Source organism: Colias eurytheme, chromosome 3 (assembly GCF_061535395.1).
Source record: "Colias eurytheme isolate Ceu_HAF_F1 chromosome 3, ilColEury1 Martin Lab GWU primary, whole genome shotgun sequence".
In the NCBI taxonomy this organism is placed as follows: domain Eukaryota; kingdom Metazoa; phylum Arthropoda; class Insecta; order Lepidoptera; family Pieridae; genus Colias; species Colias eurytheme.
In genome coordinates, this window is record NC_142982.1 from 4,846,221 (window position 1) to 4,873,553 (window position 27,333).

Consider the following 27,333-nt stretch of genomic DNA (forward strand, 5'->3'; position numbering starts at 1 on the left):
CACATAGAATCAAACATACAAACAAACAAGCATACATGCAGCTCAAACACATTACCCTCTTTCTGGGTCCGTCGGGTAGAAAAAAACAAGGCGATTTGAAAACCACATATTTTTATTTTTTTTGTAGATAAATTTTGTACATTAATATAATTCATCAAAATCTAAATATTCTACTCCTTCAAAGGACTGATCATCACTCTGTTTCGAAGTACTGGCAAGAGGGTACGGGGCATCTTCAGTATCTGTAAATATGATACAGTAAATATGATTTTTTTTCTTATGGTTTGATTGATTAATAGATAGATAGCTGTATGAAAACAGTTATCACTATACTATGTAGTAAAATCTAAACTAGGTACTTTATTTGAGGCTGGTTGGATTGGATATAACTTCTTGACTCAAATTGTGCTGGTCGCACTATAAAAACTAGTTTTTGTTTACATACAAATAACCTCAAATTAAATTGCGAAAACGTAATAATCGCCATACATACATACATTAAACACTCGTCACTAATGGAATATTCTATTTTACGTAGTACTGAGCAAAAATAAATGGAATCTCACCGGTATATTCTGCTGTACGTTTGTAAACGTTTTCCAAATCAGTCAATAAATTTCCAGCTTGAAATTCGGACAAACACCGAATAAAAACTTTATACACCACATCACGGACACCGCTACGTTTAACCTTTTTCATGATGTCTCCTTTTTTATTTAAATTTCTTGTTCTAAATAACAATTTTATCTCAATAATTCTCCACTTCACGAAAAAAACAACAAATTTTTATTCAACTTGACAGCTACATTGCCAATTCAGGGTTGCCAGGTAATGAAAAACGAATTAGTTCCAAAATAATTAATTTCATCTCTTTTATGTCGTACTATATCAAATTTAAATTTTATTTTAACTATATTAATACGAGAGACAGAAATAAAATGAATAAAAGAATATTATCAGTTGGTTAAAATATTTGTTTTTAAATAAAAATTCCATTAGTAGTAAACAGAAATTTATTTTAGTGCATTACTATATTTTAACTTTACTACATAATTCTATCTGTGACGATTTCAGCAAAAAGTAAAATTATTTAATTAAATTTAATGAGTATGCTATATTTTAAATTACAATATAATACCACGCTGCGATCAACTGCGAACAGCTAAAGCAAAAGCAAATTACTATGCAAAAGCGGAAAAAATATTACTCTTTAGTCAGCTGCTTATAATTTATAATAATCTTCGATCAAAGAATACCACTTGATCAAAGATATTATATTTTATTGTAAAAAGAGTTCCATTAATTTTACATTTAAAAGCTTTGTAATTAAAAAAACGTAGGTAATTTATGTACTACGTCTATCGTGATTGATCTTCTATTCTTCTCTCAAAATAACTGTATTATGTCATATATCCGAGTTTTAATTAATCCAAAGGACCTTTAAGTAGCTACTTTTCCATTCAGTACAAAATACTAGTCTCATTTAAATATTCATGAATATCCAATAACATTTAAAACAGTCAAACTAAAAGCCTAGTATCGCTATCCTAAATTTAAAAAAATATATCCCATATTGTCGAATTGTCAACATATTGTCAATGTCAAATGTCAATTGTCAATATCATTAAAAAAAATTACAACAAAAGGTATATCTACGAGGTATATACACCAGTAAAAATAAATTAATATTTAATTTTAATTTACTCTCTTTAATTTATCCTAGTTCTAAACTTAATAGAAAATGAAAAACAAAAAATAAATTGTATACCCATATTGTAGGTTAGTAATTTTATGACTACAAAATATCTTCTACAAACAATCATTGCACATAAATAAACATCATAATTATCATCTTCAACGAAAATTCTTGTATAACAGGTAAAATACAAAATATACAATGGCAGACAAACCAAATGACATCAAAGAAAAACCAGGAGATGGTCTTCGCTCAATGAGATCTACAACTGCGTTTCGTGTTATTAACTTTGAACTTTATGCAAAGCCGGTAATTACTCAATTATATTAATTATTTATTTCTTTCTTCAAATACATTTTATGTAGTATGTAATATGTATTACATAAAAGATTTTCTTAAAGTCCCCAAATGTAAATGCAAATAAGTAATAATTTTTATGCTTTTATTTCAGAATATTGTTATCATGAGCATAGGTGCTACATGTTTTGCATTTGCCTTGGGATATATTGCTTATATGAGACAAAAATATGAATCCATGGGATACTATGCAGCTGTTGACGCTGATGGAAAAGAAATATTTGAAAAGAAAAAGTCTAAATGGGACTGAAAGTGAAAAATAAATTATTTAAATGAGTTATAGGTAGTTATTATGCTTAGTATATATATATATATATTAAAACTGTTTGTTAGTGGTATGTGATACTTAAATTATTGAATACCTGCCTTTTGTCCTTGATATTTCAAATTACAAAAAAAAGTCTTTTGTAGGTAATATTTATGTTACGAAATTCCTTGGAATGATTTCCATTTTGAAAATAAATTTTCATGAACATCAGGAATAGATATAAAGAACTAGCGGTCCGCCCCGGCTTCGCCCGTGGTACATATTTACGTTTTCTCTACATAAAAACCATCCTCGTACTTCAAGGAATATAATAAAAAAAGAATTATCGAAATCGGTTCAGCCGTTCTCGAGTTATGCGCTTACCAACACATTTTGCGATTCATTTTTATATTATAGATATGTAAAGTTGGCAACATGAGCGGAAAGCTAGCACAATTGGTACCTATGTAAAGTGTAGGTATACCTAAACCTCTGAAATGGTACCAACGATTTTCATGCAAATTAGTTTAGGGGATTGATCGGTTCGATTAATCCTAAAAGAAAAACAGAGCAGTTTGATCATCCAAATATTTTTCAAATTAAGTAATTAATATTCCCTTTTTTTATTTCTTTGGTGGTGAGATCTTAACAAATAATTGCGTTGCATATTATGTTAAGCAGGTAAATGTTAACATACTTAATTGTTTAATACTAATGCAAAAAAAAATAACAGTCATACAGCCGTGGCCCAGAACGTTTTTTATAACTTAGCGCGATTCACATTTCGAATATAGTCAAAAAGCTCAGAATTCAAGAAGAAATAAATTTGACAGATGACATAATTTTGACTTATCCGTCAAATCACTTGCAAACACAGCTTGCAAACATCACGCAAACATTTATGTTTAGGTCATGTCAAAAAGCTGCATGAAAGAAAGTTGGGAAGTGATTACTTTTAATTTGAGAGATATTGATTAAAAATGTTTTCCGCCCTTAAAAAATTAACACGAAGCAATGATGATCGCTGCCCAGCACCAATGCCTATGTCGTCGTCTTTGCAAAAGAAATTTTCTCGGGGTGTTCACTATAACAGTGTGTTTTACTTTCTAATTATTATTTAATTATGCGTTAACTATGTAAACAGGTTTAAAATTTTAACATATTCGTATATTATAGTGAACTTATAGATTTTTATTAAATTTTTAGTGAAAATTCTGATAAAAGGCGATCGCAATGTTGGTAAATCTTGTTTGCTACAACGCCTACAAGGCGGCCCCTTTAAAGAAGAGTATACGCCGACAGAGCAAATTCAAGTTGCTCCAATACATTGGACATACAAGAATACAGATTTTATAGTAAAGGTAATAATTTATTTCTATCTTTATGTACTTCCTTATTATTTAATCAATCAATATTGAATATGATTGAATTTAAACAATTGTGCAGATAAATGTTTTTATTATTTGTTTCTAGGTAGAGGTTTGGGAAGTAGTAGATAAAGGTCGTACAAAGAAGAAAATGCCATTAGGTTTGAAGTTAGAGAATCAGACAGCACCAACATTGCCAGAGGAAGGCTATGAAACACCAGTTTTGGATGCAACATTCCTAGATGTGTATAAAAATGCTACAGGTGTTATATTAATGTTGGATATCACTAAACCATGGTATGTATTTGGTGGGCTGTTTTTATCTTGCTGTTTGTTCTAAATATTATAAAAGTATTATATATTCACTTTGTATACATTATTAGTGGCATGTAATAAAAATGCAACAATAAGAATGTACATAAATTAATAAATAATTAATTGTTGTACTATTATAATCCTTATTAGAAAAACAAACATGTAAAATTATTAGCAATGTGCTAGTTTTGTTCACTTTACAAAATTCAGCGTTAATTTGATATGGGAAGCCATATGTGTGATTTATAGACACAGTATTCATATTTTTCAACTTAACATACTTCAACTAGAATATCAGTCTTATATTCCCTTTTTTGAAAGAGGATAACTAACAACTCATTTTTTTACAGGACATTTGATTATGTAGTCAAGGAGCTGGGTCAAATTCCAGCTGATTTGCCAGTAATAATTCTCGGCAATCATTGTGACATGCAGCATCATCGGCAAGTCCATCCCCACCACATTGATCAGGCATTGTATAATGCTAAAATGACCAGGTAATTTGGTGATAACACTTAAACTAAACTATTTACTATTTAGAATACTTTTGATGTACATATTGAAATAAAATGGGCAATAATTTGATAATACTGACATATTTATACATAAAAAATTACAAGTCTTGGTATTTTGTGATCTGGATACTATAAATTGTAAAAGAGAAAAGATATTCTCCTCAGTAATTTATTTTTACTGAAGTAATAAATCTATCAGTATAAGTATCAATAAAACCACATTTAACTTTGTAAAAAAATCTTTAATTCATAAATGTTTAGTAAAAATAATATAGTTATACAAAATTAAATATGTAATGTAAATATTACATATAGGACTGCCCCAATCCGGTATGCAGAGTCGTCCATGAGGAATGGCTTTGGCTTGAGATTCTTGCACAAGTTCCTGAGTGTTCCATTTCTAAGGCTGCAGAAAACGAGTTTATTGGAACAGTTGCAAAGGAATCAAAAGGATACAGAGGAGACTGAAAAGGAGCTTGATGATTTTCTGGTAAAATTATGCATTTGGAATATTAATATTTCAATTCTTTTTTCAGCTCATTCATTCATCTCAGTCTTTCAGCATATAATTTTTATTCTTATAGGGTTATAATCAATGTATAAATATTTGAAGATTTAAAAGAAATGAAAAAAAATCCGGAATTGGAATTCGAATCCGCGTCATTCGCCGGTGTATTTTAATATCCAGTATTTTTTTTAATCTGTTTATGTGTCTTATGCCTGGTTTTATATTTGATTGTAACGGTATTTTGTGTATCTCTTTAAATAAGAGTATGATAGGATGTGCAATGTGCATGTATGTGTATGTGCATACTTTCTAACTAACAATAATCTAGTGAATTATTTAAAACATTATCTTCATTACTATTATTTCTCGGAGTGCTCACAGTGCCATAGATGGACATTTCATACTTTGACAATAAAGTTCAAAATGCATGACTATGGATTATCGTGATTCGTGATAAATAAACACTACTGCTACTATGCATAATGACAATAAAGTTTAAAATTATATGATGATGAAACATCTCTCCACTTCACTATAGACTGTATGAGCTACAAAAGTTCTATAAAAAAAAATTATATGTTATAAAAAGATACTTTATTTGCAGAAATCAGATGAAGCTCATTACAATACATTTGTTGACCGTTTGGCGAACAAGAGGCGCCAAAGCACTGAGAATGAAACCAGAGTGAACAACGAGCGATCGCCGAGCATTGTACTGGGCGCCGGCAAGCCGATAGTTCCTCCCAGTGTTAACCCACTTGTAAGTATGAATAAACTTCCTTTTTAAGAACTAAATAACATCAACAGAATTTTGTACTAATGAATTTTTTATATGTAAGGAAATTAAAACAGCTAAAACTGTCTTACAATACTTCATTATCCATTCCAAAACTACAAATTAATATAATGCAAGATTTCCTTGGCGAGTATTGACATTCAAAATAACCTGTATGTTTTATCAGCCATAATCTGTGTTGTCATTGAAACTCCATACAAACTTTATTGGACATATTTTTTTACTTGCAATATTATGTGTGCGTTATACACGAGCGTGCAATTTTATATGTTTCAGTTAGCGCAATCTTTAAATCCTACGTTAGTAAGATCTTCAAGCATACCAGAGGATAAACCAGCAAAACAAACTTCCTTTGTGAGCCAAGAGCTAATTAATCCAAAGGGTATTCCAACCGTTAGTATGGAGACAACACCATCGAGAATCCCTCAAGACAGGTATGTTATAAGAAAGAGATAACAATAATTTGTAAGCTACGAGTTGACCATTCAATCATAGTTATTTCTTCTAATAAAAAATTTACTCCGAACTGTTACATGCATACATGTTTTCAGTTTTCACTCTTACATCACTAGAAAATATTAAATCTTAAGGGGCATGTGAAATGTAGCTAATTAGCCAGACTTCAACTGTCGCTTTTTCTCTCATGATAATTGAAATATGCCATCTTACTGTTTACTTTGACGTTTGTATACGCGTTTTTGAAGATCAAATGTTCAAGATCAATGATCAATGATGAAAATGTTGGTAACCTATCTACTAAATTTTTACTTATAATATCATTGCTTAGAACTGAAAAAAGCCTATTAATCATCAATTTCTATCTTATGTAAAATTAAATATTCTGTGCTCTTTCTTCCTTGCCAGTGGTCCAAGCACGCCATCTGTAACAAATGTATCGGTGTCGAATTCTTCCGGCGCTTTGGACGAGTTTTATGCCGGGACTCTTGATAGCAGCTTCCTAGAAGACTTGCAGCCTATCAATAATGTAAATCAAGAGGATAATTACGAAAGTGAAAGGTAATCCATTTGAACATTTTTCATACAATTTGTCGAAATTCATATGATGCCAGCTAGAAGTCTTTTAAGTGAATATTATAAGTTACTAGCGGTCCGCCCCGGCTTCGCCCGTGGTACATATGAAAAATAGATGTTGGCCGATTCTCAGACTTACCCGATATGCACAGAAAATTTCATGAGAATCGGTCCACCCGTTTCGAAGGAGTATGCAGACTAACATTGTGACACGAGAATTTTATATATAAGATAAAATTACGACGCATTAAAAATGTTGTATTTCCTTTATGTTTATTTGAGTTGTTGTCTTGTAGCAAAGCTTTCCTAGCTCTGTTTTTCATTATTTTTTATAGTTTCTATTGACAGTGATAACTGATAATACATAATATAAAGCCTTACTGAAATCAATAATAATTATTATTTCATTCTAGCGACGACGAAAATACCATTAATCCCAGAGTTACTATTGATCAAGATGACTTCGATGTTGACAGCAGTCCGCCCATTAAACCCACCATACAGACTAAAATAAGCACAGACTATACAATTAACTCTAGAATTAGTAAAAACGATAGTTTAACTAATATGTTCAATCAAGCAACTATAAGCAAAAATACGGATGACAATGATAACATAGGAATCGTAAGTCAAGACCAAGATGAATGTTTGAGCAATGAATATCCACTTTGGGCTGGAGATTCCAGTGCTAGGAGATCACCAGAAGGTAAAATCTACTAAGTATAAGAAAAAAAAAGTCCTTACATATTTTTTTGAAAGATTTTGACATTTTTTATTATTATTTTTCAGGAGGCGAAGATCCAGATGTGGCAAAGGAGCCGGATCAGAAGGTAAAATTCGTTTCATAAAAGAAATTATATATTCAACTTGTTATTTAGATATAATGTAACCTTATACATGCAATACATCCCATGTACTTACCCAATACATATTAAAATAAATAATTACAGGAGAAAAAACACAAAAAGAAGAAGTCAAAGGACAAAGAAAAAGGGGACTACAGTGACCGGTCCGAGCGCAAAGATAAGAAACATAAACGCAAGAAGTCCAAAAGTGACAAACCGACCAACCCCCAACAAGACCTCCTGGCCCCTACCGTCACTGGGGACTTTAACTACGAAGAATATGATAGCATTTAACATTCGCATTATTTTTATGGATTTGCTATAAAATGCCAACACCATTATGACCAGTTTTCATTAGACTATAATCGTTTTATATTTCCATTTAGTTGACGACAACCCTATTTTTAAATTAACGAATCAATTACGAAATATTTTATGACTGAAATTGAAATTATTAAAAATTCATTAATTATACACATACTATATTGATCATGATTTACGATCTCAAATTAGTACTATGGGATTCGAATTTTTAATCAATTAAAATCGATAAATTTTTTATGTTATGCTTTTCGCATTAAATCGAAATGCGTAGGTAATAAATGCTGTCAATGTCAACTTTATTGTGGTTTTCATAATAACAAGCTATTTCGAATCTCATTGCCGAAATAATTAAAATCGAAACAAATATCGATAACTAGATAAATTGACTCGAAACATTTATTTTATACATATAGCGAATATTATTAATTTTAAACACTAAAAATATTTTACATTCCATGTTGAGATAGCATATTTATAATTCATGTTTTAATCGATGTCGTATTCTAGTCAAATTCGTATTAGACTACAAGCCCGCATAGGACAAAAATATGGGTCAAATGAACCACCATGGGACATATCTAGAACGATAGCAGAGCAAAAAATAATAAGATTCATCACTATGCCGTCACTTGTAAGCTGTCCAACTGAGTGCAGATGAGAATTGAAAAGTACAGGTAGACTCGGTAAATTTTGGTCATATATTTTTGTACGGCATTCTTAACAATCGATAGATCCATTAAAAATAATAAGAAACCGCTCAGTGCCGTACAAAAATGGTGGTCCACCAAGTCGGAATTTTTATTAAATTTCCGAGAGTTACCGGGGGTAAATTTGGTCATTTGACCATGTACGGCATCTGTGTCATACTATTGCTATACTGCTTTTAATCCATTATTCCGCAACGCCGTACAAAAATCATGGGGACAAGGGGAAAAAATCGAGAGTTGTAATCCCCTCTCTTTCCCCACTCCAGGGGGTCATTTGACACAACACGAAATAAATTTATTTTTAAAGTATTTTATGCATAGATAATATTTTTTCATGTGCCGTACATTTTCGTTGGTTCAAAGGGGAAAAATCTGAAAAAGAAAAAAATCCATATAACGAAATATTTGCTTTATATTTTTATAATAAAATATAAATATACATTAATATTAAGAAGCTCGAGGTGGTTAATTATCACCTTGGAAAGTCGGAGTCAGGTGGAATGGACTCCGTTAAATTGATGAACTAATAAAAAAGCTATGAACGAAAAGATGTGAATTATATGCAATCAGTCCATGAATACAGGTAAAGTCACAAGCAAATGCTAGTAATATATACATATTCAAAATGTACAAGTAAAGCGCTTTCAAATGATACCAAACACTGCATATTTATCTTAACTTTATTTTTTTACTCTGTATGTTTTGTCCGCTAGAGGGCGCCACATTAGATTTTGTGAAACCCCATATAGCCTTTAGCTAGCTGGTCGTTGGTTATCCAGTGAACAATTCAGACGCCTCTAATGATATGTCATTTGTCGAATTATGATAAATAGTTTAGAAGTTACGAGGGAATAGATGAACATACATACATGACCTGTCAAAACCATAACCCTCCTTTTGCTTTGCCGTAGTTGGGTAAAAATATGTTAATGCCGTACTGTATCAAATGGCCATAAAGCACTCTTAAAATTGTAGCTTTCGTCGCTTTCATCAGCCTAAAAGATGTGGTCTGCACAAAAATGTACGGCATCGTTTTTTCCTAATTTATCTATGTTAATACTATTTAAAACAACGGATAAAGTGTAGAAAACTATTATATTTCATTAATCTACGATGTTTAAACTTTAACAAAATTTCTGGTTTTGCATTTCTCTATAACTTTTTTTAGAACGGTTTCTTTTGAACGGCAATACTATACAACAATTGAATTTTACAATATCATGTTAAAAAAAAAGTTCCCGTACAGGGTCAAATGACCTTACAGCTCTTTATATCAAGAATTCGATGAAATTAAGATGATTATTGGTATACATTTAAAAGAACAATTATTTTTTGACGGCATTGCTTTTAATAGTACTTTTGAGTGCTAGATAATGTTTTGGAACCGAAGCCGTACTTAGTCAAATGACCCCCTGGAGTGGGGAAAGAGAGGGGATTGCATCTCTCGATTTTTTCCCCTTGTCCCCATGATTTTTGTACGGCGTTGCGGAATAATGGATTAAAAGCAGTATAGCAATAGTATGACACAGATGCCGTACATGGTCAAATGACCAAATTTACCCCCGGTAACTCTCGGAAATTAAATAAAAATTCCGACTTGGTGGACCCACATTTTTGTACGGCACTGAGCGGTTTCTTATTATTTTTAATGGATCTATCGATGGTTAAGAATGCCGTACAAAAATATATGACCAAAATTTACCGAGTCTACCTGTACTTTTCAATTCTCATCTGCACTCAGTTGGACAGCTTACAAGTGACGGCATAGTGATGAATCTTATTATTTTTTGCTCTGCTATCGTTCTAGATATGTCCCCTGGTGGTTCATTTGACCCATATTTTTGTCCTATGCGGGCTTGTAGTCTAATAATATTATATACGTGCCTAAAACTTCAATGCTTTTACAGGCCTGAATGTTAAAATTATGATTGTTTTTTTTTTTAATTTGCATTTAAATTAGTTTATATTGTTTAATAATATGGTTCGGTGTATCTTAGAATTGGTAATCTAATTTAAATATTATGTTAGATACATGGACGTATAAAAAAAGACGGACGCCGTATTACGAACAAACAACGTGAAGCCACCATAGTAAGCTAGCGATCGTGTAAAGACAATGAACACGCACACACTCTCACCATAGTAAGCTAGTCGGCCGCCATTACGTCGTGATTCGTGAACTACCGACTGATTAACTGCGTCACTGTTTCACAAAAAATATTTAAAATGCCGTCTTGCGTGGTTAAATGGTGTCGCAACAGTACAATTTTAAATAACAAAACACAAGGGATTACATTCCACAGGGAAGCAAGTTATTTCTTTTATGTTTTAATGACAAAATTATTACGGCAAAATTTATAGAAAAAAATACAGCTGCCATTGTCATCAGGACAGCTGTTGCCATGGCAACATGGCACACACACATGGATGTTTCGCCGCCATTACTAGGCTTCACTCAATGTTTAGGCGATATACCGTCCGTCTTTTTTTATACGTCCATGGTTAGATATATTATAAAGGATATACCTATATAGTTGATGTGTACACATTTATTAATAATAATTATTATTGTGTAAATTTGTAAATTGTAACACTCTTGTTCACCTTATTAATTTATGAGATTAAAAAAGAAGATATTTAAATTTTAAATATAAGTATTCGATCTGATTCGTGTTCTGATCGAATTTTATCCAGTATTGTTATTATTTGGTGTACCACAATATTAGTTATATTTAATGTGAAACAGAGTATTCGATAAAATTACGTTTGAAGTTATACAACAACGAAATTTTTCTTCTGATTCTGTTATCTATTGTTATGACCTTAGGTATAATTAATATTGTATTGTTGCAAAGTTTATGCGCTGTTGTTGTTATATTTTTTGTACCAATGCGCAATCAGAATTGATAGTTTGTAATTTATCATTATAATAGTATGCTTGTTGCACTATTTAATTAATAAAAAAGTTTTTATCACTGTATTGTAGTTTTTTTTCTTCAACTTCTTAATTTTACCTTGTAACATGAGCTATCTGCAACTGAAAATTTCGTCAAAAGTTGGACAGTTGTTTTGCAGCGTAGGCGGACCGACAATTTTTAGACTTATACTAGCGTTTAGCTACTATTATGTATTCTGTGCTTTTACTATTGGCAATGGCGGCACTAAAAACTGAAAGCCTAAACTCATTGGGTAAGATTATCATGAGAATGAGTGTCCCACAATTTTTAATTTTAGGCCTGTTTTCAATTTTAATATACCTAAGTATGTATGTGTGGAAATTTTCGATGGGCCCTGGAAGGAAAGTACTTGAAATACTACTACTACTGCATACTAAATGATTGCTAATTTTCGTAAAAATATTTACTCTTAGAAATAGAAATATATAGTAATCGAACAATTTATTGTATCATCATGAACATGTAAACCACGTAAACATAAAGAACGTTACTTTTAACCTTTTTTAACTAATAAAATGTTCAAAATGAGACCCCTTCTTCTGGATACATTAATTTATTTTCTTCAGAAATTATAGATAATAATTAACTACAAGTAGGTAAAACAAATGAAAAAGAAACAATAATCTAATTTTAAAATTGCGGTCTTGCACCGCAAATATGTAGCGTCCTACTTACTTTCCAAATTCAATCAACGTAGGTATATGAAATACGTGCATTAAATTATTATTTATTTAGAGTTTTTTTTTCATTATTTTGAGTCCTGTAAAAATTACAATTGGTGGTTCATGGTGGTTCACTTGCCAGCCGGACAATTTTTCGTAGACGATGATCAAGGTTCATGTTTACTCCATACTAAAGATTTAATATTTTACGGATAATATGGTGTTTAAAACATGTACTAGACATGTATAGTACTATGACTGATTTGTATCGATTTGAAGAAATTTAAAATAAAACAAAAATACTTTTTAAATTTTTAGTTGGTTCTATTCAATGCAAGTGAATTTTGGAAATTCTTTGAATGCAGTTCTATTTATTTTCAAAAATAAAGTACGAATGCTTTCTTTCAGCAAAATTTGCTATCTCGAGTATTTCAAGTAGGTACTTTCTCTCCAGGGCCCATTCAAACAATGTAATGATTTGTCAAGTTTGTGAAACCTGTTCTTTTCGAAGATACATATTCGGCTTGATTTAGTATAACCACAGATAATATAATACTATACTAGCAATATTCTAGTAGCAAGAAGCTTATTTAGTTATGTGTGAAAGGGATAAAAAAACATACAGGCGTCATTCAAGGTCATATTTTCTTGTTACAAGTTAATGTTCATACTGAAATCTCCAGTGTATTAGATATAAGCTTCTTGACTAGTAGTATAACCAAACAGTACCTATAACACAAAACCGACAATGGCTTTTTATTTTATTTCATTTACTTGTAATGTACATTGTACTGAGATGACTATCCCTGTGACTGAACTGTCCATTTTCGAATATTTAGCATATATTATAGCAAACGTATTTAAATGTAGATATGTCGAATGTATGTTTATTGGGTTAGGATGAAGAGGTCAGTTATCACTTATCAGTGCAAAAACCAATGAGCATGCGGGTAGGGTATCAAATGAAACGAATAAATACAACCACATCGATATTTTATTGGTTAGATTATAAAAATTGGACCACTCGTGAGAAGTCCGCACGGTAGTTTTAACAATATTACAAACAAAAATCTCTACATAACAGAACTTATAGGTATTAGTCAACTTTTATACAAACTATAGTACACGATTATTTTTAACGTTAATTTATATTTACCTAAGTCAATATTTTATACATTCTATGTATAGTAGATAATATTCTTCATTTTGTAATAAGTTAATAAAACTATATAATATTCTCTCCAGTTTTAAGATTAGGCATTTTAAGGCTAATTATGCAGGTATTGAAAACAATATTTGGTGAAAACATAGGTTTAAAATACATCATAAACCATTTGTGTGTATGTTTTACACAAAGCACTTTGTACTTGGCTTTTATTTCATTCAACATTGAGTAGATCCGTTATGTCTGAACTTATCAAAATAAACTTAACTAAAGAAATGTATAAAAAGTTCATGATCATTTGGTTGACATTTTGTAAAAAGTATAAAAATCAAAAGTAGGTAAAAATTAATATAAAATGCTGTCAAATATGTTTAATTACATAAATAACGATTCTATTTTGAGACTACCAATTAATTATAAATACAATTTACTAATAATTTACAAAATATATAGTATTGCTAAAATACAGAAATAAAGAATTCTAGAAAGGTCTACATCGTAAATAGTAAGGCTATAATGCATTCAGATTTTACTGTATCCTGTGTAAAATTAAATTATCATATATAATATTCTAAATAAACATAAAAGTCATATTGCTTAATTGATGAACACTGCAACAAGAATGTGTTAAGTAAATAATTTGTGTATGAAGTTTTAAATAAATATTAAATATACAATACATAGTACAATATATAAAATATAAACATACAAATCTCTCAGACCATAAAACATTTCAACGGTACCGATGCATACTTAACGATATTTCCAAGGCAAAAAGTTTAGAAAGCCATTAAATATACAGATTTGTATTTTAACTTCATAATTAACAACTGCAGTGCGATCACATTTTAGCATTATAGCCAGATCTGCGCTCGGCCATTAAGAAGGAATGTTGCTGGGTTTGCAGACTGCTCTCAATTAAAAGATAATGCTCTCATAACATCATTATACTTTTAACATTAAACATTTACTTTGGACTCACGTGTTATCGTAACAGACAACGGACGGATCGCAAGGATTGCGTCATAACTTTTATTGCTTCACAACATACTATTAATCTATCACAATGAACAATCAATAGGCTCAAAAACAATATCCTTGAGATGCGTGAGTTGTCTCTCGTCATAAGTTTCCAGAAGATTTAACTCGTTCCACTATAACAGATTCTGAACGCGCTATTAAGAAGTCGCACTTTTTGGTTCGTTTCATAAAAAATTACGAACGCACCTAATATTTTGGAACACTTTCGTTTGCGACTTTTCAACAGCCAAACAAATATATACAATAACAATTCTAATTTCTGACTCGATTCTCTTTCACTAAAGTATAATAATAAATAATTCATTTGCAATTTTATAAACTATATATTATGAAAATCGGCTGCAAAATAATTTCAATGCGTCTCTAGCTTCGTTACTCTTATAATTATTTAGATAATCTTATGTACAATCTCTAACGATAATTGTTCAAACTTAGGACTACATCACCCCGAGTATCTCGCGGGGAGGGGGGGCAGGCACGGGGCCGGCGGGGCGTCAGTCCACGCGCGAGGGCTCGGGGAAGCCGTCCTCCAGGTAGCCCGCCAGCAGCTGCGCCTGCTGCTCCACGTGCGCGCTCAGCGAGTCGAAGCTCACGCTCTGCTCCACGAACGTGTTGTGCACCTGGTGCGGCGGCTCGATGCGGAACTGGCCCAGCGTCCACGGGTCGGCGTCCCCGCGGCCGCCCGGCGCGAAGTGCGCCACGTCGTTCCACTGCGGCGCGCCCAGCGGCGCCTGCCCGAGCGGCGCGCCGCCCCACACGAGCGACTCGATGCCCGTCGTCGGCGTGCTCATCTGGTTGTACCTGTCCAGGCCCCACGAGTTGGACACGTTGGGCGGTGGGATGTTCGGGACGACTTCCGGCGCTTTGGTCACGGATCGGCCGTAGATCTCCTGGCTGCGGCCGGCGATGTGCGGGCGCGCGGCGTGTCCCCCGTCCGGGCTCGGCAGGTGGCAGTCGGAGCGCATCATCGGGCTGTACTTGCCGGCCACTCCGGGACTCTTTTTGTTACTGTAGCTGTTGTCCACGCTCGGCCGCGGCGAGTAGGGGCTGTGGTGCTGCGGCCTCGACATGGGACTGTATTGCCCGGGCGTTTTGTTCGGGTTGCTTCTGAGATTTTCACTTTTAACTCCTAGACCGGGATCTGGACTATTGTGTGTCGAAGGGTGAGGAGAAAAGGGCGCGTGATGTTTAGGTAGGGGACTGAAATTACCCGTATTCCACGCGTTTGACTTTTGAAGGTCAGTTTTTACCATTTGGCTCGTGTCTGGACTCGGTTGAGCCGAATACGGACTAGGTTGCGAGGAATACGGGCTCGGTTGCGTCGAGTAGGGGCTCGGCTGGGTCGAGTAAGGGCTAGGTTGAGCGGGACTCGGTTGTGCCGAGTAGGGACTTCTTTGTGACGAAAATTGATTATCTTGTCTAGGCATAGGACTATAGCTCCCGTAATTCCAACTATTTGGATTCTTGATATCCGGCTTAACACCTAACGTTTCGGGACTTCTTTTATTTTCTAGCGAAGTCGTAGGGCTACATTGCTCTATGACTTTCGCTTGTTTAATTTTATTGTGACTTTCTAATCTATTAAGAGGGCTCGCTTCAGACTTATGATTTGGTGTTCTTTTGAATGGGCCTATATTCCAAGAACTATTCGTTTTAACTAATTCTGATTGAACGTCGGGACTACTCGGAACTTGGCTATCTGGTTTTTGGACGGGACTATAATGTGGACTACCTAACTCAGCTTTCAACGGGTCTGATCTTGGGGTACAGGATGAATCAGGTTTCGATTGTGCGAGCGGGCTCGACAGTTTAGCAATTGATGAAGAATATTTCGCTTCATTTATGGCAGCAGCGAAATTTGAGGAATCCTTTGGCGACAGAAGCTTGGTGTTAGGTGGGGATTTTATTCGTGACTCAACTGAAGCGAGTTTATCGTTAACAGTGGACGCATCGGACACGCTACGCGGCTCTTGAAATACACACGAGGAAGACTTGGACTCTGGAGATTTGATATCTAAATTAACACTAGAGCTTTCGGAAACGCTATCTGAAATCTCAATTTTCTTGTCCTCGCTTTTCGAGGACTCTGCTTTGGACGACTTTTTTCCTTTTTTATTTTCGTGCTCTTTATTGCCCTCTTTTTTGACTTTAGTGGTGTCGAAGCTATCTTTCAAGTCTTGAAGTTCCTTGCCTGTGTACAACCGCTTCATACCTCGCGGTAAAGCCCGACACAAGCTTAAATTCAACGATTCTAATTGGGAGCACTTTAACAATACTTTCTTTACTGGTTCCAAAGATACAGACGAGCCGAAAAGATTGAGTATTCTGAAATTTTAAAAGATAATGTAAGTGCGAGAAAATGATATCTATACAATACTAAAATTAAAAAAAAATGAATATAAGTAATACACAAATAATGTCACTTATTACAATAGTATACCAAATATTTCGTAAAATTAATTAACTGTTGATTAGTTTTAATACAAAAAAAAAAAAAAAATGATATTGAATACGACATTTACGAGAGATTCACAAATCTGTTTGAATGTAAACATAATATTATGAGTTTAGTTAAAAATATTAAAAACGCTATAAACTACTATACTATGAAAACTTTAATAAAAATGTGGGTGAGGTAATAATATAATATAAACTATGGTATCCAATGTTGAAATAATTTTTGGAATAGGTTCAGTAGTTCCCTTGGTTAGCGCGCACATAGCCTAACTTTCAGTCATATAACATATTAGTTTACATATCTCCGTTTTATACATATACTACCTTATAGCTATAATGAAATTTAGGTGTGACGGTCAGGTTAGGTAAACCCATCGAAGTAAAATTATCAAAATTATTTCAGTTGTTCTTGAGTAATCAGTGAAGTAAATATGGCAGGAAAATTTTATTATTCGATATTTCAGCGTTTACAAACAGGGTTGCTAACAAATATTCTGCTTTTTGTGTACGTATAAGGAGCTATTTGCTATTATGAGCTAGTAATTTTAAAATAAAACAAACCTTGTTACCGAAATTATTTCGGTGTTAAAAGCCCATTTATCGAGGAAGGTTATAGGCTATATATCATCACGCTACGACCAACAGGAGTGGGGCCACGGGGGTGAAACCGCGCGGAGCAGCTAGTATATTGATACATACCTAAGTTTGCTAGTAGCTGCGTCGGCGAGCGCGGCCACCGCGTCGTCCAGCACGTTGCTGGCGGAGGCCCACGACAGGTCCAGCTCGATGAGGCTGTGCGACCACTTCTCGCAGATCAGCTCTAGGCACGCGTTGCGTTGCCGCGTCACGTTGCAACCTGATAACGAAAAAATATTACTTACTTTTCTTGTTATATACCGTATTTGGTCAATGTATTTTCCTCTTATGTATGTATGTAAAGTATGGTTTGTGAAAAGTAGTGTAGCAGTATAGTTTTGTTGGAGTGGGGTCTCACCGCCGAGGAAGAGGTGCTGCAGGTCCCAGGCGGGCACGCGCACGAGCCCCGAGTCGGTGAGGCGGTGCAGGCCGCGCAGGTCCAGCAGGCGCAGCCGCGTGGCGCCGCGCACGAGTCGCGCCAGCGCCTCCTCGCCGAACCGGTACTCGCCCACCTGCGAGCGCTCCGCCGCCGCGCCGCCCGCGATCGACAGCTCCTCCAGCTGCGCCCACCCGCCCGCCTCCATCTGACCCGCAACCGTCATGTTATAACGCGAATCATGTAAAAAGAACGCTGGATGAAAGTGATGGGGTGTGTTTTGGCATGTATCGAGTTTAGCACGAAAGTGATTTGCTGCTTATTTTATTTTTGAAGTAGGCTCTCGAGTCGTGGCTTCGCAACTACCTATTTGTTATTCTTATACCACCTCATAACACCAAATAGACCAATAAATCGCCAATGCGCAGCTTAATCGTCAGCGTTCTTTTTACATGACGCGACCTATACATGAAGAAGAAAGAAAGAAAGAAAGAAAAATAATTTATTGCCAAAAAAAACAGACATAAACATTACACAATTTATCTTAAAATTTGGCAAACGGATACTGCCTCAGCAAAATACTGCACAATAGCAGCGCTGATTTTCAGGCTGTATCGGCGATTGCGGTTTGCTTAATATTAAAAAAGAATTACATTACATGACATTGCGCAATCGATAACTTATTATAATTTGAGACTGTCTGAGAGTTTGACCCGGGGATGAATGACTTCCGAACTAAAGTAGTCCTCTGACTTCCCTGTTTCACTGAGATACTATAGTATATAAGTAAAAAAAGGACAAAAATTAGCAAAAAAGGGCCACACCACGGACATGTATCAAGATAGACTAAGCGAGTGTATGTACTTCCCGTGTCCAAACTAAGATTATGAAACTTACTTGACGCTGGCCTACACTCAGTCCGCGCTTGCAGTTCGCCAAGGAAAGACGTGAAGCTGAATAAAGTAAAATGCCGAATTACGCCGTTATAAACTGTAGAAACTCCACAGCTGTGAGTGGCCGAGTTAGCAGAGATATTTCCTTCCACCGGTAAGTAATTTTCTAATCAGAATATGCACTATTTATTTTAAAATCAAATAAAGAATATCTGTGGAAAACGATCGTGACAAACACGGATACCAAATCATACGAAATGATTCGGAATACATTGCGGCTTTTACTTGGCACGGTAAAGATCGAGTCGTATGATAACAAGCAATGTATAGCGTCTTCTCATTTTTCTGTCCAATTTTGTGGTTAGTGATGTTCATTTGATGCAACAGTTCTCGATTCTAATCGATTTTATAATCGAACAGAAAAATGATAATTTGAAGGAGCAATTTTTCAGAAAAAAAGGCATAGATTTTTTTTGTCAAAACTCCTTATTGCTTAGACTATGTTTGTTTTTTCAGTTTTCCAAGTAACCCGAACATAAAAGAAAAATGGATTGATGCAACGGGACATAAAGATTGATTGATTGACAGTTTCATTACTTTCTTTCGATGGCCTCTCTAGTACGTAGTACACGGTAACTCAATGGGCATATGTAAGAAAAAGCTAAAACACATTAGTTTACTTGTTAGAATATTAAAAGGTTTATAAATTTATTTTATCATTCCTCTGTCTATGGTAATTATAATTTTTCTGTCTTGAATCGATTTAGTAATCGATTACGATTCATTTATTTAATTACCTCTTAGACATAGATCTAGTTTGATCTGATTTCTTTCGATTTACTTCGATGGGATAGGACGATACTAGAATCGCCGCGCGAGTGGCGTCCTAATCGATTTAGCGTAAAATGAAATTACCATCACTAAAAAGCGCTCGTGACGTCATAACGCGTCAAGGTCAGTACAAAAAATATGACACGCTTGGTTTTCATACAGATCGCGGTACTTGCGTAGTCTATCTATGTCTGTGGGCCACACACATGTGGATACGTATAAAACCAAACACATTGAAAACTTACGAATATACTTTTTAATTTTTTGGTTGTGTTGCGTAAGGTGCGCTGGCGCTCTGTTTGTACGTACATAACGTACTGTATGTTACGCGTCATAGCGCGGCGTCGATTTAGCGCTCTAGCCTCTAACATGCTTAATTCCGCGTTCTGATGAAGCCGTTATAGTAACGACAGATATAAATACAAAAATGTATAATAACAACTCTGTTATACAGGATGTCCGTGGACTATGCTCAATATGTTTTTAAGGCTGATTCAATAAAAATACTTAATGAACACTACAACCTAAAAAAATATCTTTTATTTAATTTTCTTTGTGTACGAACCTGTTGAGACGTGGTAGCATTAGCAAGTACAAGCTGCGCATTAGCAGCTCGAAACACTCTCAATTTGGGACAACCTTTCTGTAAAGCCTCTAAGGGAACTGCAGCGGGGTGCGAAGTGGCCAGTGCTCCTGATATATCCAGTACTTCTAAGTTTGGACAGTATGTCTGGTAAATAAATAAAAAAAAAAATAGTTTAAAGTGAACTAAATTTTCAGATTTCAAATATGAATTACGATTTTAATAGGTTATATGGAAAATCTAATTAAAATGTGTCACTTCTTGATAAAATTATTGAAAGATATTGGACGAAACACAGAAAAGACAGATTGTTCATGAAATGACGAAGATTAGAAGATTATTGGAATTAAAGATAAACTTCTCCGAAAAATTAATAAAAGCATGATAAATACTTATCATTGATTTTTATGCAATAATTTAGGACATATTTGAATTATTTAAATGAATATAATTTGATAAAAACTTACCGCTACTGAAGTCAATGTTTGCTGTAACGCTGAAAACTTATTATTGGCCAGAATGAGATGTGTTAATCGGTTTCCAAAATTTTCCATTATCCGCGCCACCGACGCCACCGATAAACATGTACTTGAACTGCCTAATTCTGACTGTAAAACGTATAAAATCATAATTAGTAATTGCCAGTCTTCACTATATAGTATAAAGTCGCTTTATCTGGCCCTATATCCCCATATTATATATACATACTTAAATCTTTAAAACTACGCAACGGATTTTGATGCGGTTTCTTTTTAATAGATAGAGTGATTTAAAAGGAAGGTTATTATATAATTTATTAGGCTTTAAACAAAGCGGCGTAATCACGGGCGCAAAGCTACCTAGTATTCTATAAATCTGTTAAAATGATTTAAGACAACTTAACTCTTGTTCTAATTATTGTATCAAATATTATGTTCTAAAATGAAAAGAATGCATTCGCTTTGCCATTTAAAACTTCTATTTTAGTACAAAGTACAATACTCATTTAAAATGAATGTAACATCCGAAAAATATAAAATAACTTCCATTCAAAATACAATACAGTTATATTGATTTTCATTAGATTTTAATTAATAAATTATTATCTTACCAAAGACGATAAATCAATCCTTTGCAACTTCGGCAGCCCTTGAATCAAGTCAAACAACTGTTCAGGAGTGATTCGACTCCAGCCAGCAACTCCGAGTTCCACTAAATCGGGACAATAGTCCACCAAACATGTCAGCACCCATGTCACATTACATACATCCCATTGAGCTGAAATAAATCATTACTTTTATAAAACTACTTACTACGTAATACAATTGCTATTTGGTCTGTAAAAATTTTATAGGAATTTGAACAGATTGAAAATGTAATTTATTCATAAAAATAACTTACTTAATAAATAATCGCATAAAATCGCAGACAATAAAATACTAACATTTTTTTTTATTGGAGTGAATATGAACTGGTATATATTATATTATGTATAATATATACCATTTCTTGTTGAACTATGTACTGCAAATTTAAATGAGTAGTAAGTACATAAACTTAAAAGTATATTGTTACAGTTTATCAATGGTTAAATGCTGTGTACTAGGTCGACATAAACTTCTATGTTAATTATTTGAATCATTGTACTAATTAGTTAGTTTAGTTAATGTGACCAAGAAGGTAACACAGTGACCCAAAAACATTACTTCGCAACGCGCGTGTATTAGTGATATCTCGGTAATAAAAAAGATAATTGTGCTTGTAGGAAATAATGTACAACCAGTCCAACATCATATTTGTATATCAATTCCATTACTTATTAATTTTTATGTATAGTTAAAATTTCGAAATGTAGCATTAATAATTAATTGCCATGAGAGTAAAATATGTGGGAAATAACTTCACGCTATTTTTTCTTATTTTGTTAAACAAACATACATATAAATATTAATATTGAATTAAATAAACTTACCAATATTTAAACTTTGACATTGTGACAGTCGATTTTCCAGTAGCCACACAAGTTTATAATCAGTTTTACATTTATCTACAGTGTATTGTGCAAGGTCGACGTTTCTCCAAAATTCAGGCTTACAACTTACGCTATGCCAAAATTTACATACGCTACTCAATCTAGAACAGAAATAATACTGATTAAATATACACATGATTATATTATAAAATTATAAGTGCAATTTTCTCTTTTAGCTGTAGAGGCTAGTTAATTGGACACCTGAATGTCAAAAAAATTTATCAGTTTTCACCTGGACTATCTCAAATCATTTAAGATCGTAATCTTCAGTTTGTAGAGGTTTTGTTGCACATTTCAGGTACTTATATTTATGTTGGATCTAATAATGTACTGTTATATTAAGAATATTGTTTTAGTAACCACTTTATATTTTCTAAATAAAATAAAAAAGTACTAAAAACGCTTCTATAAAATGATTTCTAACAGATTCTAGATAGACTTGAACACAATTTGATTTATTATAATAATAAGTGTGAATATTTTTTGAAGTGAAAAATTCTTTAGCGGCGTTGAGCACTTTTTCTGTAATGGGTATAAAATCTTAAACTCGCGTCAGGACACGTGACCTGATCGAAAAAGCGTAAGACGGATACCATTCCAAAATATCAAACATGCTCAATGTTAATAATCATGTTTTCACTTCTGCCGGCAGTCCCGGAGTGCAACCTGTCTTTTTTTATTTTGTTAACTTCCTTACCTAACTATAGCAGGGAGTGTGCCTTGTTGTATGACTACATATTCAAATATTTTCGTTAGAATTTCTTCTGGCATAGAAGTTGCCCAAGGGCTTTGGGGCCCTGCATCTCTACTCTCAGCTGCACTACTTCTACTTTTTTCAGTCTTTTGAGCTGTTAAAAAAATATATAATTTATAACAGAGAAGCAATTGCTTTTATTTATCAGTTTATAAACATGCATTAAGTCATAACAATAAATTAAAACTTACTACAATAACTTACTTAATACATAATTTTTCTCATTATTTACAAATTTGCAGTGTTCCCTTTAATTTTAAAATAATAATAAGAAAAAAAACTACATTTCATAAACATAATATAATGTGTTGTAACTATACAAACAAAAATTTTATAGTAAATTTTTATCTCACTCAACAGATAACTTATATATTTATTATATTCACATTCATGGATATTATCATGTACATTTTTTGTGGTACACTTTTTTGTGGTCAAGGTTTGTACTTTGTAGTAGATAAATGAATATGGTGATTATTAATTGATCTAGACAATAATATAATGTTGTTACAATTTCGAATATTATTTACCTTTACTTTTTGTATTGTTATTAGATTTACGAGGAGCTTTTTGCCGCGACTGTCGCGGTTTAGGTGCTGCGACACTCATAGCGGCTGCAGTATCACCTCTAGTAGGATCATATTCTTCACCAGAACTGACACTAGGCGCGGGGGAAGCAGCTCGCTTCTTCTTTGACTTTCTCGGAACTATATCTGCTATTATTGTAGGTGTTGGAGCCACCTGGAATTAGAAATTTGATACCATTGTAATAATTGAATACTGTATTGTTGTTTTTGGTAATTTAAAGTTCAAATTTATGTTCATTTCCAAAGCATTCAATCCAGATATATTTTAACTGCTGATTAAGTTTTCGTATTTCTATACTTACAATCTATGTCTGATTATGCCAATTTTTGATTATCTGAATCAGCCCTGGTCTCAATTAACTCGGATAATCACCGTTACTATTAATGAAATCTATAAAATGAACCCATTTCTGTAGAAAATAGCTTTTCATTGATTTGGATGATGTATACTCTACCCATACATATTAATATTTGCATTATACCTACATATCAGATGTACAACTTATAAATTGTTATTGTTAACAAATAATTCAATGCATGATAAACTATTATTCAATGTTTTTCTGTCAGCTTTATAGTCTTTGGAAATGGTTGAATCTATTTTATTGGGAATTTCACTGAATGATATAAGGTTTTAGAGAGTATCTAATGTGCAACAAATATACCATAACTTAAGGATAAGGTAGCCTTTTATAAAAATCTTAAATTCTGTAAAGTGAAATCAATTACAATCAATTTATTTATTTATTGTTATGGTAGCGATATACTTCATCTTTTCCTTTTCATATTTTTTATTAAGTATATGTAGGTACATAATGTAAACATATTTATTAACTTAAAAATCAAATCTATTTATATCTCTAATGTTTTACTTTTTCTGAAAAAATGCATGTTATTTATATGGTTATGAATTTATAGTAGAGAAAGTTGAGAAATTTTATTTTCAGAAATATAATCCTACTAGCGACCCGCCCCGGCTTCGCACGGGTGCAATGCTGATACTAAATACACTACAGAGTACAGAACAACTTTTAACGTTGTATATAAAAACATAGCGGCCCGGCCGGCCGGTACCGCTGCAAACGGTACGACCCGCAATTTTTAAATCTGTAATATCTTCGAAAATATTCACTTAAATCATACGGTGTAAAGGGCCATATAGATCTATATTAAATGAACAATGTATTCAAGGTATTTAATTGGTTATGGATTAATGCTGTATTGGTTTAAATCGCTTCGAAAATTATCCATTATTTGACGTAAAAAGTAAATGACAAAAAAAAGTTATTGTGGGTAATCCATAAGAGATAGACATATGCCATCACGGACTTTTCTGTAGACCTTTTCAATGTGTACAATACTTAGTACATTATTTTGATAAAACTCATAGGGTTCAGCCTGCGTTTGCAATGTAAGCGGAAAAAATGTAATTATTTACGACATCACATTAGAAACCTCAAAAATAACAGTACTTCTCCACTATTTAATGGATGTTATTATACATATAAACCTTCCTCTTGAATCACTCTATCTATTAAAAAAAACCGCATCAAAATCCGTTGCGTAGTTTCAAAGATTTAAGCGTACAAAGGGACATAGGGACATAGGGAAATAGGGACAGAGAATGCGACTTTGTTTTATACTATGTAGTGATAACTAAATTAAAAGAATTAAAGTAATCAAATGGGAAGAAGCCAAATTAAGCTATATAATTGTGTCAAGAGAAATAGTTTATGAGACTAACACAGAAATTGACCTGTGACTTAAAGTGAAAGTGAATTGGTTGCATCACAGAAACAGTCTTTAAAGTTTAAGTTCTTTGTAAGCAAAATGGCCATGATAAAATCTAAAAAATATACTATAAATAACTGTTATTTTAAATTCTAAATGTAATATAAATAACAAAATAATTCTATTATTTACTAACAATTCCTAATTACAGTAAATCAACCTAAGAATGAAAATAAGTGTTATTCTTATGTAAGTATTTACTATTGAACTTCAATTAATATCCTATTAATAATATTTGTTATATATGAAAAACTCAATAAAACAATATTTCAAATAAATCTTTGAAACATTTGTATACAAGCAAATATAAAATTACAAATGGTTTCTTCACCTCCTAGTTATTTTATTTATAAAAATCATAAACTAGTTTGACTATACTTTAAAATACTCACTATGCTTACTGTCTCTTGAATACCCGTCCTTTTTATCTTAATCTTTAATTTAGTACTTGCATCCACTATCTGGCTTCGATATGTGGGTGTACGATCAGGCTTCTTAGATTTCTTTTTGCTACGCGAACTACACAGACCTAGCATGGATCTAGGCTTACCACTACAAGGGATAACTACATGAGTCCTTTGCTCTTTTGATGAGTCTTTAGATTTATTCTTTTTCGTAGATAATTGACTAAGTTCATGACTGTAAGGTTTCCCACTTTGCCTTGGCAAAAATTTCAACTTAACACTACTTTGTAGCACTTCATCCTCTGAACTTTCAATTTCAGCGTCCGAGTCCTCTTCGTCTTCTTCTTCTTGACACTCACTACTACTTACTAAGTTTAAATTTTTACCACCTTTAATTTTTGAGACAACACTGTTACTCTTATGGGTCCGGCTGCGAGAACTACGAGAATGTTTTTTCCTTTTGCGCTCGGATGGAAGATAACCATTTAAAGTGGATTGATCAGAATCACGTCTTGACCGCTGTTTGTGCTTTTTATGGCGGGATCGTGGAGCACTCGGCATGATTCCGTTCACAACCTGCATTTTTTGATTTGCTATATCATCTATGCTTTGCTCGAAGTCAGTTTCCAGTTTAACACAGGAGTAGTCTTCAAGCTGATCTTGCTCATTATCAGAGTCAGAATTGGTGACAATTTTGGGCAGGCGCTCATCCGGGAAGAGATCCTTGCGGACCGAAAGTCTCATGGCAGGCTCAGCAGCATCATAGCCGCCGTTGAGGGGACTGGAATGGCCCGACATACCGCCCGCCTCCCGCCGCCCTTCCAAACCACTTCTATAAAACGCTCACCGTCACCTGTCTGTCGTGAGGTAAACAATCAGTTTGACACATCACATTTTCACTTTTGATACTGTAACACTTACTCTTAAATGATAATCTTATTATGTTTGATTGTGGACACTTGATGTTTTTGTCATCATTACATTTTTCAATTAGCACTTCTGGATTTAATCCAAAGCATCTTTTTTTCTTTACGTATTCGCATTTTAGGTCATCCATGTTCATGTAACGTTGTGATTGCGAAAAACAAAGTATAGACCATTTTCGCGGACACAAACACTATTATCTATATTAATGTGACGATGAACACACAAATTGAAGAATATCTACTGATAATAAAATATTTGAGACGACTAAAAGTTGATGAAAACAGTTGACCTTGTTAAAAGCTTATTAGGTTTCAAATTTTAGTCAACAGATGCAGACATTGTCACAAAGGTTGTTCTTGAGTTGTTCTCTGTGTATCTCAATTATTAAAAGACATCCTTGTAAAGACGTCTTATTTAAAATTAACACACTTCACTTCATTAATATAACTAAAAAGACATGGTGGAATTATAGATATCTAGCTTTTTATGAAAACATCTATATTTTGATAAAGAAAAATTATGGCAAATTGCTTATTTTTCGAAATCTGT

General features: G+C 33.4%; 4 protein-coding genes across 6 annotated transcripts in view; 2 read left to right on the forward strand and 2 right to left on the reverse strand.

Annotated features, from left to right (window-relative positions):
• The window catches only part of LOC149909522 (S-formylglutathione hydrolase), a 120,820-nt gene that overhangs the window by 91,707 nt on the left and 1,780 nt on the right, over positions 1–27,333 (reverse strand). The gene's annotated exons all lie outside the window — the stretch shown is intronic.
• On the forward strand, positions 1,616–2,398 carry LOC149909532 (small integral membrane protein 8). Of its 3 annotated transcripts, none has more exons than XM_090117696.1 (3): positions 1,616–1,646; positions 1,879–2,005; positions 2,148–2,398. In XM_090117696.1, the coding sequence occupies exons 2-3, from the start codon at positions 1,898–1,900 to the stop codon at positions 2,301–2,303; spliced, it is 264 nt and encodes an 87-aa protein (XP_089973822.1). In that variant the 5' UTR covers positions 1,616–1,646; positions 1,879–1,897; the 3' UTR covers positions 2,304–2,398. The 3 variants fall into 3 exon arrangements, with proteins under 3 accessions (XP_089973822.1, XP_089973828.1, XP_089973816.1); XM_090117702.1 differs by having other exon boundaries at positions 1,636–1,659; XM_090117690.1 differs by lacking the exon at positions 1,616–1,646 and adding an exon at positions 1,653–1,779.
• Positions 3,214–8,519, forward strand: LOC149909533 (rab-like protein 6). Its single transcript, XM_090119558.1, has 11 exons — positions 3,214–3,392; positions 3,507–3,661; positions 3,774–3,964; positions 4,333–4,479; positions 4,813–4,987; positions 5,610–5,765; positions 6,078–6,235; positions 6,666–6,818; positions 7,247–7,539; positions 7,623–7,663; positions 7,784–8,519. Exons 1-11 carry the CDS (start codon positions 3,281–3,283, stop codon positions 7,970–7,972), a joined length of 1,770 nt encoding a protein of 589 aa, XP_089975684.1. The 5' UTR covers positions 3,214–3,280; the 3' UTR covers positions 7,973–8,519.
• On the reverse strand, positions 13,305–27,159 carry Fbl6 (F-box and leucine-rich repeat protein 6). The gene is made up of 10 exons (XM_090119559.1): positions 25,846–27,159; positions 23,606–23,816; positions 23,019–23,169; positions 22,262–22,422; positions 21,401–21,567; positions 20,778–20,918; positions 20,293–20,457; positions 17,986–18,211; positions 17,691–17,847; positions 13,305–16,859 (listed from the first exon to the last, which is right to left on the reverse strand). The coding sequence occupies exons 1-10, from the start codon at positions 26,653–26,655 to the stop codon at positions 15,029–15,031; spliced, it is 4,020 nt and encodes a 1,339-aa protein (XP_089975685.1). The 5' UTR covers positions 26,656–27,159; the 3' UTR covers positions 13,305–15,028.

What these genes read in the sequence shown, in the direction of transcription:
- LOC149909532 (XM_090117696.1), top strand. Translation starts at nt 1,898, where the DNA reads ATGGCAGACAAACCAAATGACATCAAAGAAAAACCAGGAGATGGTCTT. An exon ending in TTGAACTTTATGCAAAGCCG is followed by an intron (nt 2,006 to 2,147) that starts GTAATTACTCAA and finishes CTTTTATTTCAG; the next exon opens with AATATTGTTATCATGAGCAT.
- LOC149909533 (XM_090119558.1), top strand. Translation starts at nt 3,281, where the DNA reads ATGTTTTCCGCCCTTAAAAAATTAACACGAAGCAATGATGATCGCTGC. An exon ending in TCGAGAATCCCTCAAGACAG is followed by an intron (nt 6,236 to 6,665) that starts GTATGTTATAAG and finishes CTTCCTTGCCAG; the next exon opens with TGGTCCAAGCACGCCATCTG. An exon ending in GATAATTACGAAAGTGAAAG is followed by an intron (nt 6,819 to 7,246) that starts GTAATCCATTTG and finishes ATTTCATTCTAG; the next exon opens with CGACGACGAAAATACCATTA.
- Fbl6 (XM_090119559.1), bottom strand. Translation starts at nt 26,655, where the DNA reads ATGTCGGGCCATTCCAGTCCCCTCAACGGCGGCTATGATGCTGCTGAG. An exon ending in TAACAATACAAAAAGTAAAG is followed by an intron (nt 23,170 to 23,605) that starts GTAAATAATATT and finishes TTTTTTTAACAG; the next exon opens with CTCAAAAGACTGAAAAAAGT. An exon ending in ATGTCAAAGTTTAAATATTG is followed by an intron (nt 21,568 to 22,261) that starts GTAAGTTTATTT and finishes GATTTATTTCAG; the next exon opens with CTCAATGGGATGTATGTAAT.